General features: G+C 38.5%; 1 protein-coding gene across 1 annotated transcript; it reads right to left on the minus strand.

The window, feature by feature from the left end:
* Window positions 1–8,179: 8,179 nt before the first annotated feature.
* LOC120928201 (putative nuclease HARBI1) lies at window positions 8,180–10,356 on the minus strand. The gene is made up of 2 exons (XM_040339311.1): window positions 9,654–10,356; window positions 8,180–8,644 (listed from the first exon to the last, which is right to left on the minus strand). The coding sequence occupies exons 1-2, from the start codon at window positions 10,354–10,356 to the stop codon at window positions 8,268–8,270; spliced, it is 1,080 nt and encodes a 359-aa protein (XP_040195245.1). The 3' UTR covers window positions 8,180–8,267.
* Window positions 10,357–11,205: the final 849 nt, after the last annotated feature.

Below are 11,205 nucleotides of genomic sequence, written 5' to 3' on the forward strand. Positions count from 1 at the left end.
GACCGCGCAATTGTCTGTTAAAGCGACCCAGTCCCGAATCGCAAAAAGTACTCTGGTCTTTGGGCAGCAATATGGTCTGGGGGTTAAGTGGTTAAATAGTCCCCAATCGTTCCAGAAATCATTGCAAACACTTGCCTTATATCCTCCAGCTCATGTTGTGGCAGTATCCATCATATGTGTGGGCATGTGAAGCCCAGTTCCTTTTTCTTCCTGGTTTTCAGGGAGAGGTGCATGCTGGGCGATTTTTAGGCACAGTAATGCCCAGACTCCTGGGAAATGAGTGTCATCATTTCCCAGGAGGCAATGGGGTCTTAGGACAGGAAGTTGAACCACCTAGAACCAGGAACTAGGCAGATTATGAATACTGCCTAGTAACAGCCAGATAAAAGTGAGTAAAAAACATTTTTTTTTTTCACATTAAAGGCAAGCTGTTAATAGAAAGGGTGGAACTCCACTTTATTTACAAAATTTACTGATAGAAACTAAGACAAACGTTTTTTTTTTCAAACTTTTCAGTCCCTTTACTGGTAGAAAGTTTAGAACTAGAGGTTTTCTTACATGTCAGAGTGGAGTTGTCATTACTGTGCATAGTGAAGTGTTCTTGTGGACTGTACTATGTGGGTGAAACTACACAAAAGGTATATAGTTAGACACAAATATTTTATAAAGACTTCACAGGCACAACTCCCACGTGTAAGATCTTTTATTGACCATGATCACACAATATCTCTGCGTAAATATATGATTATGGAAGGTTTTCTCGTGCTGAAACGCAAAGGTAATCAGAAATTTAAATTGAAACCATGTAAATAATAGAATGCATAAACAGACTGGAAACCATTCAGCCGAAAAGCCTCATTATAGATTATGATTTCAGTTTATACAGAACCATGCTGTGCAAACCAAAGTGTTTCTCAATAAAACTGATAAACAGTTTATTTGTGTTTGGAAACACACATTATATGGATCTTTGGGACTTTTAATGTGGACACTTGGACTGTTTTATTCTGGTATTTTTTAATACACATTTTATTTATTTTATTCAGTTTTTGGTTTATTTTTAAATCACAGTGCTGCATTTTGAGAACCACTTTGGCTTGCACAATGTGGTTCTGTATTCAGGGATTTTTATTGTAGCAGCAGTGAAAAGAATTGGTACACATTTTTTTTTTTGGAGGGGAACATTTTGAGAATGATTTATTATTAATTTGTTCTTCTTATTATTTTATTCAGAACACACATCCTTTCAGTGTGGAGTAGGGGGATATTGTGTTGGTTATAGATTATGGTTTGCAACCTTTTCTTGTTCCTTAAAGAGGAAGTAAACCCTCTCTAAATGATAATAATAAAAAAAAAACACTCTGCAAGGCAAAGGCATAATGAGCTAGTACTGTATGCATAGAATACTAGCTCATTATGTAGTACTTACCTGAGATCAAAGCCCCCGCAGCGGTCCTGGGTGACCTCCTCCGTCGCTGCCATGATGCCCGGCGTGACTTCCGGGTAACGCTGCTCCGGTGCTGTGACTGGTCGGAGCAGTGATGACGTCACGCCAGCACATGCATATCGCCGTCAGAAGCGGCACGCTCAGTGCGCCTGCGCCCGATGTCTAAGGCGCATGCGCCATAGACATCGGTGCCGGTATTTTCTGCAAATATCTCCTAAACCATTTAGGTTTGGGAGATATTTGTTGCACCTACAGGTAAGCCTTAAAGGGGTTGTAAAGGAAATTTTTTTTCATAATAAGCATCCTTTACCTGCAGACATTCCTCTTTTCACTTCCTCATTGTTCGTTTTTGCTCAGAAGTTGCTCTATTTCTTCTCTGTTCTGTTCACTTCCTGCTTGTCTGATTTTACTGACCACCGTGACGGTAGGGTTTACTGCGGTGGTCAGTAACGTGCTCACCCCCTCCTGGGAACTGCATCTGTGCGGCAGGACGCTCTCTACGTGTTAGAGACTTCAAGGAGGTGTGAATTACTGGACGTGCCGCAATTCATACTGGGAAATGTAGTTCTTACATGAACGAGCACTGCAAACCAGGAAGTGAATGAGAGAACAGAAACTAGAACGCCAGAGGTGATATAGATGATGGAATTTAATAGGTATTTACTTGTTTTTTTAACAGAATCATTACACTATTCTGTCTGTCTACCTTGCAGACATTAATTTTAGGCAAACATTTTTTTTTCCTTTACAACTCCTTTAATCTAGGCTTACCTGTAGGTTAAAGTGGTTGTAATGGGTTTACAACCACTTTAACCACTATGCCATACGTTTTTTAAACATTTTCTTCAGTGTTTAAAATGTACATTCATATATAAATATATATTCATGTGTGTTGGAGACTGAACATTGTTTCATGCTATGTTATACATTGCTTGGTTTATTTCCCTGTGTATTTGGAGTATGACCACTAGATGTCACTATACACAAATACTCTGTCATAATGTTCCATGTGTTGACTATCTGTTACTGCAGTTTCCTGTTATCTATTGTTGTTGTTTTTCTACATCTTGTGTGCTAACATGAGCACCATGCTCTCTGCTGTATGTATTTGCCAATGCAAATGATTCCAAGTAAACTACAGCCATCCACATATGTCTGATTATTCCTTGCATCATCCGCACCAGCCAACAAAGGTTATGGGCCCAGACAACGTGAATAATCAGACAGCCGGAACAGAGGCCTAGTCTTCATCTGCACACCATCTTTGATCAAGCTGCGGAGGAAATCTGCTCTGAGGTATCCAGGTGTTTGGAATACGAGCAAGGTACATTAATCATGGCTAGCAGCGGGGATCTTAAACTGGGGATAACTAAGCTAAATAGTGACAACTACCAGATGTGGAAGTTCAAGATGGAGATGTTGCTGAGCAAAGATGACACATGGGATGTTCTCACCACAGACAGGCCGGATGTAGACAACCAGGAGTGGGATAAGAAAAACAGACAGGCAAGAGCCACAATAGCCCTACTGGTAGAAGATGAACAGCTTATCCACATAAAAGGGGAAGATACTGCCAAATGTATGTGGAATGCACTCCGTAGACTACATGAGAGCTCTAGCTTAAATAACAAGCTATATCTACTAAGGAAGCTGTATCAGTCAAAACTGACTCCAGAAGGGGATATGCAAGAACATATAAGAAGCGTGCTGGAGATTGTTGCACAACTCAGGGACCTCGGAGAGGAGATCAAAAATAACCATGTGACAGCAATACTTTTATGCAGTCTGCCAGAGTCATACAACCCTCTGATTAATGCATTAGAGACAAGATCTGAAGCAGAACTCACATTACAGTTAGTGAAATCTCGACTCTCAGATGAATACAAGCGCAGAAAGAAGCAGACTTCTCACAGGCAAGAGAGCGATACAGGAGCAGCACTTAAAGCAACAGACACTAAGACGCCAAACTGGAAGGCCAAACTATGTTTCCGGTGTAACAGGGCTGGGCATTTCAAGCGCGACTGTCCATTGTGGAGGAATGAGCAGAGGGAAAAAGATCCCAATCAGGCACTCATTACCATGATGAAAAACAATGACCAAGCGGCGTGGCACGGTACTTTTAAAGTGACAGATGCTGTCACCAACCATAAATGGTATATAGATTCTGGAGCAACAAGTCACATGACTAACGATAGAGAATTCTTTGTAGAGCTCAATCCTGACAAGAAAGAAACCATATATCTTGCAGACGGGAGTTGCACAACTGCTGAAGGAACAGGACATGGAATAGTCACTTGCAAAAATGAGGATGGACAAGTGTTAAAAATACCAATGACAGATGTATTGTATGTTCCCGGACTCAATGGCGGCCTTATATCAGTCAGGCGACTGGCAAGCAAAGGACTAACCACAAAGTTTAAAGGTGACCAATGCACTATCCAAGATGGGGAAAGAGTGATAGCAACAGCTAAAGTGGGTAAGCACCTTTATGAACTCGATGTTGTTGAGCAAGAAACAAAGCTCTGCACACATAAACACAAGAACTGTATTCATTTATGGCACAGACGTCTGGGCCACAGGCACCCTGACAGCATACAGGAGCTGGCCAGACGGGATTTAACGAAAGGCTTCAAGTTAACAGGCTGCCCAAACACGCTAAGGTGTGAATGCTGCATCAAGGCCAAAGCCACCAGAGTAACACCACCAAAGGCAAGTGAAAGCAGAGCAACAAGACCGATCGACCTAATACACACAGATGTATGCGGGCCTATGAGAACAACCACCCCAGGAGGAAATAAATACATATTAACTTTTATAGACGACTACTCAAGGTTCACAGTGACATACCTAATGAAAAATAAGTCAGAAGTATTCGACAAGCTGAAGGACTATGTTACCAAAGTAAGCAATAAATTTCACAGAAAACCATTAGTACTCAGAAGTGATAATGGTGGGGAGTACACCGGGTTTCAAGTAGAGAATACACTCAGGGAACTAGGAATAGAACATCAAAAGACTGTCCCATATACTCCAGAGCAGAACGGGGTAGCATAGAGGAAAAACAGATCGCTGACTGAAATGATCAGATGCATGTTGACTGATTCTGGACTCCCTGAAAAATATTGGGGAGAAGCAGTACGTAAGCGGTACCAGGACATTCGGCTTCTACTAAGGCGCAAGATTTCGGATGAAAACAAGAGCAGGTAATAACAGAGCTCAAAACTTCAACTCGTCCCCTTGCAATTGATGAATGAAAATTGTGTGTGGGTGAGTGAAAATACAGGGTGTGATCTTTAACCACTGTCCGTTTCCTCCACCCGCTTCTTGGATAGTCACGGTAAGGGTTAGGTGGGGTGACTGGTGGCGAGTTAGACACTCTTATGGTCAGACTAATAGCTCAGGACTTGAAATTTGTGAGCCCTGATTTAAAAACAATGTTTACTTTGATGTTGTGGAATTTTCTGTCCAATTTCAGGCATGCATGTTTGATTGTTGTATTAATGATCTTAGTTCTAACATCTATTTATCTTATAATTCAAGAAAAGCAACAGGGGGTGGCCCTGAGAAGAAAATAGTTTACCACCAGTATGAAGAGTTACTGCGTCCATACATAGATCTAGATTCCATTGTTGGCATCAAGGCTGGTTTTGATACCTCGAGGCACCATGAAAACGGTGAGAAATCCAAACATTTAACATGTTCTCATATACTTCCATCTTGTATCTTCAAGATAACCAACTGGTGCACAATTGTGTGTGTTTAAATGTTTTTAAAATGGTTTAAATCTTTCTCTAAGTAATTTTTTTTAATAAAAAATGTTGATCGCCAGTAGCTATCCGGTTAACCATTTTGTTTTAAATTTATTTGGAAGAGGGTGCTGACAAAAGGCAGTTAGTGTCAGAAGCAGAAATTGAAAGTGACCACTCTTTGAATGCACAGCCGTCTGTCTACTTCCAGGTGGAGGATGATCCACCAAGCAACCCTGAGGAATCAATCACCCTTTTCCTAGAAGAATCTAGTCATGAAAATGCTAGTAATGTAAATGCTTCTGAAGTAATGCCAAACCCAACTGTGTCCAACCATATAACTTTAGATACACCCATCCTGGGTACTCCTGATGTGGTTGCTACTGAACCCCCAGAGTTAAGCAGACCTAGAGACAGGAGAACAATTTGTAGGACACGAAACATGGATAGGGAACAGTACCATTTTGATAGAGAACAGAGTGATAGATTTCATAGTGAACAACAAAATTTTAGAGAACAGCTCATGCAGAGATTGGATAACCTAAATAGTAACATATGCAAATCTAATATTCTCCTAGAGCAACATAATGCAGCTCAACACACCTATCGCCAGCAGAAGCTCTCCTTTATGGCCAAACTAACTGAACTCTTAGAAGCACATCTTCCATCTCCTGGTGAGCAATCTCATAATGCTCGGAATCTAACCAGCAGCAACCACAGCAGTTTTGTTTGTGAAAGTATTATCGAAAATTATGCTATTGATAATTTTTCTATTCAGGATATTTAAATGTTATAAGAAGTACAATTTTTTTTTTTTAATACATTTCACATAATTCACAACTGAGTTTGAATTTAAAGAGCTTGCAAACATTTGTTCTTTACATTTTTACTCAGCACGCAACATTGTTAAGTCATATATTGCCCAAAGTTGACTGCTATATAGATGCTTTTTCCAGTTAAATATGTCATTTGACCATGTCGTTGCAGATCTTTACCAAATATGTGTAATCAACATGACTTTTGTATTTGAGTTTTAGATGTTTCAATGGCCATCATTGATCAAGCTGGTTGGATGACCAATGAAACGTCTTTAGACAGTTATGTAGCTTTGATTTTATTTTCAATAGATATACAATTAATGTTATATGGGATTTTTTCTATGACATTATAGCCTCTGAAAACATTTCAAAAAAGGTTGAGAATTATGTGAAATCTATTTTTATCTATCAAGCATGTTCTAGTATTCATTACTGTTATCATTACGGTTTTCATAATTGTTTGTATATACACGTTGAAATGCAAGTGCAACAATATTGTCAAATATTTGTTTTAACATGTATATTTTTTTTTCAAAAGCAGAACCATTTTTTTGTTGTAAGGCAAAAAAGTGGTAGGATTGTTGAAAAGTAGAAGTGAACTATCAATAATAATAGAGTTGAAGTTACAGAGTAGAGATATAATTCATCAGCACTACATAAAATCATCAATCATATTCGTTTAATAGGAGAATACATCACATAACATCACGTCTACGCATTTGAAACAGACACCCTTTGTCACAGCAGAAAATGTGACAGGTTTGTCATGCTTTTCTTCCGCCAGGAAGGCACACTATTGGATCTAAATTTTTTTTTTTATATTTTATCCACGTGGATGTAAATTATTGATATTTTCACTCAAGTGCTTGGTTTTTTATCTGTACTCTGTGACTAAAATGCGCCATCCATTGTTGTTGTCACAGCAAGGACCATGTTTCTCTGTGTGGTTTTCAAAAGTAATGTGTATTTTCTCCTATGAAGAATAAAGCAAAGTAGCTGATAATTGCAGTCTCGATATCACCTGTGTTTCTGTAAAGTTTAAAACAAAATATACATATTTTAGTTGCTGACGTCGTCTTCTTCGCCGGTAGTTTGATTCATACTAAAAAAACAAACATCCAAATGGTTGCATACTCCATCTTGCCCAACCATATATTTTTGATGTTGTGTTGGCTGTAATTTGACTTCTGTTACTTTTGAAACCACATGTTATTGGTATGGAATGTAGGTATCATTTCCTGACTAATGAGGTTAAAAATGTTTCTTCAATTTGTAGACAACCGCTATTCCATCTTTCAAATGCCCTGCGTGGAATAGTTAACATTTTAACTAACGTGCATTGTTTCTCAGTAATGAAATGAGTAATGGTAACTGCGGTGTGGGGTGGAGAGGAGAAATTAAAATATATGTAACATTTGGGGTAATGGTAGATGACTATAGGCAACCAAAGGTAGAGTTAAGTGACCAGTGATGAAGGTGATGATATACAAAACAATAAATAACACCAAAAATATAATATTATGATTCAATTATTGTGTTATTTAATGGTTTGCATATCAACGGCTTCTTTACAGGTCACTTACTCTCTTTACCTTAGGTTGGCTATAGCCATCTGCCATTACGTCAATTGGTGGTATTTATTTTAGTTTTATTTCATTTCTCCCCTCTCCCACACAACGCAGTTAACAGCACTCATTTCATTCACCATCTTTCTGGCAAGGACATGGTTTCAGGCAACTGCAGCATTTCAACTGTCTTTGGCACACAGTTCGGTCTTCTATTTTATTGCTTCTCACTAATGTCAAAAAAATGTTGGTACTTATTAGCAGATGAACAGAATTTTTGCGTGTATAACCCACACTTACACTTGTTGCAATAAAGAATTCAAACACAATTTAGATTTTGTAGAAGACTTTTAAGTGAAACTTTTATTTTATATGTTTGAAACTGTTATTGTTCAATGTTTTACAAGATAAAAAATAAATGCAAAAGAAGTACAACAAAGTGAAAATACAAAAACAAAATAAAGACTCATTTTTTTGCAATTTTTGTACTCTTGTCTTAATTTTATTATAGTTCTCCAAAGTTTTTAGAGTTGAGTTAACCTGAAATCATAAAAAAAACATCATTGGTTAAGATTTGACATTGATAAACAAGATCAACCCAAATAATTCATTTTACAGCATGTCTGTCTCTTCAACTTAATAATGCAAGTTTGTGATCATTTCTGATGATGTTTGGAAAATTAAAACCATGTTACGGTGGTTTATTACCTGAAAAATAGTTTGTAATCAGTTTACTTCTTGCTGTGTTTCCCCTGTGATCATTTTCCACTGGAATTGTGGGCATGTCATCCTCCACTGTGGTGTCTAGTTCCTCTTGTAGTCCACCATGCCTTGCAATGTTATGGAGAATGCTGCATGCTAGGAACATATCAGCTACCTTACTGGGGGAATACTGAAGGAATCCACCAGACAAGGACATGCAACGAAAACGGCTCTTTAGGACACCAAAGCATCTTTCGATAACCACTCTTGTTTTTGTATGAGCAACATTGTAAGCTGCTTCTGCAGGAGAGGATGGCCTGTTGATTGGTGTTAAGAGCCATGGTAGACAGGGGTAACCAGCATCTCCTATAAATTTTAAAACAATATAAATTTATTTGTAAGTATAGAAGAAATCATGCTAAATCACATGATGTAGTGGCCAATTGTGTGGTCATTTTAGAAAATTTTCCATTGTTAGTCACATATGGATAACATACGTCTAATAAAGCACATTTTAAAATTATTTGTGGGGGCAAGGTTCTGGATTTGTACTTTTGATTGAGCATTAATGGTACTTAACTCACAACACAACAGCATACCACAGTTGTGGGCCATGATTACTGTAGTGCATGTGAATGTTATTCAAAAAAAAAAATGCTGGAGGAAAAGTCTGCCTGTCATAAATATTTCAATACTATAGTGCAGACCTCATATGGGACTATAACGGAGAACCAGAGGGACATGTCTGTTTCATGTACAATACATATGCACAATGGGGGGGGGGGGTGATTGTTGTGCTTGGTAGTGCTGCTTGATGTTATGCATATTGGGGGGTTAACCGAAGGGATAGTGTTGAACTACCAGATTTAAATATTAACTATACATTCAAGTAAATCAACTACTGACACAATTGTTGCATCTTATGCTGCAATCATTTACATATAGGTACTGTACTTAATTCTGGTGGGTGGCTTCTTTGGCACACCTTGGTCATGTGTGTTTTGATAAGTAGTTCCTAGCTCTCTCATGTGATGTCTTAATATGATAGTGTAATACATCACTTAAGCAAGCTTGAAGTAGTGACTACTTTTCAGTGCACACGGAACATGTGGAACAACAATACACCTCACATGAGAAAGGAAAGATTTGTGGACCTTGAACCAGGTGATAGCTAACTAAAAAGTACTTGAAAGTATTTTGGACATTTAAATTCTGAGTTTATTATTACATGTTTTTGAAATACTGATTAATGTAAAGCTGTTGAGCTGTCATGTTACTGATATAGCACTAATGTCAGTCTAGTATGGAATAAAAAAATAAATACGCATTTATAACTGGAAAACACACCATAAAATAAACAGTGGAGCACACTTACCCAGCAGCCATCCATTATTTTCTAAGTCCTTGTCCAGAGTATCATATATTCCCGATTGGCGCAATATATGGGCATCATGACAGGATCCTGGAAAGCCGGTGACAACATCACGGATTATGAGGTTCGAATCACAGATCACCTGGATGTTGAGGGAATGGTAAGCCTTACGGTTTCTGTAGATGTGCTCCTGTTCTGATGGGGGACATAATGGCACATGGGTGCAGTCTATTGCCCCAATGACATTGGGCATTCCTGCTAGGTCAAAAAAACCACGTTTTATTTGATCCCGCTCTTCACGTGACTTGCCCATATGAATGTATTTTGGAGCAAGTTGTCGCAGTGCTTGCAGGACCTCGACCAAGCAGCGGGAAAAACTGGGTTGTGAGATGCCAACAATCTCACCACTGACATGTTGGTATGAGGCCTTTCCTAAAAAATTAAGTACTGCCAAAAAACGCACAAGACCTGGTACTGCATTACTTCTCCGCGTGCGTGTTTCTAGGGCCAAGTGTATTTCATCATACAGGGAATATATCATGGGAGAGGATAATCTGAATTTGGCTATCACCTGGGTTTCAGAAAATTGATCCAAAAAGGTACGTGCACGAAATACACGTTTCTCTATCTGAACGACATTCTGACGTGTCCTTCTTCGCCTCTGGATCAGTTTCAGTTCAAATAGAGCACATCCAAATGGTTCCATCTTGCACAAAACTCCTAACAAAATTTACCACAAGCCTAAACCGCCAAAAAATTCCTCTCAACAAATGAAATACCGCCTGGGAAATGTCATAACGCCACCCTCAGGGAGGTGCTTATTTAACGATTGCTTAGCGATCGTTAATTGTCTAAAAAACCTTTGTGAATTGCACTTCTGTACATATTTAACGATTTGAGTCGTTAAAACAACGATCAATACGTTCAATAACGACTCAAAACTAAAAATATCGGTTCTGTGTAGTGAAACGTGATTTGATGATTTTTACAAGCGTTAAATCGTTTAGTGAATTGGACTTGATTCAATAACGTGTGAAATCGTTTACATAACGACCGGTATCGGCAAAAAAAGCTTTGTGAATTGACCCCAATGTATTTAGTGAAAATCAATGAGCTTTGGCTTACATTTACAATGTTATGTTCATTTATTGTGGTGGCCACTGGATCGAAGATGTTTGATGGGGTCTTGAGCAGCGTTATCCCAGACCCGTGTCACTTGGGCAGTCAGTTCTTCAATATTTCAAGCCTAGTTTTCATTTGGAGTAATGTCGCTGCCAACAATATCCAAGATGGTTGACATAAATCAGATGACCTGGCAAAGCAGAGCACTGTATTAGTGGTCTCCAGTGCTTGACTAGTGATGGGTTGCTATAAAGAGTTTTCCTTTTTTTTTTTTTGTCAAGCATACCTGTGACCTCTCTTTAAGTTTATTTTTTTTCTTTGCTTTTTACCTTAAACCCTTTCAGGTCCATAGGTAATTAAAACTTTGTGAGAAGCCCAAACTTTGACGTTTGGTATGTAGTCCTTTACACAACTATATTAATATAAAGAAAGC

This window comes from Rana temporaria, chromosome 2 (genome assembly GCF_905171775.1).
Source record: "Rana temporaria chromosome 2, aRanTem1.1, whole genome shotgun sequence".
Classification (NCBI taxonomy): Eukaryota; Metazoa; Chordata; class Amphibia; order Anura; family Ranidae; genus Rana; species Rana temporaria.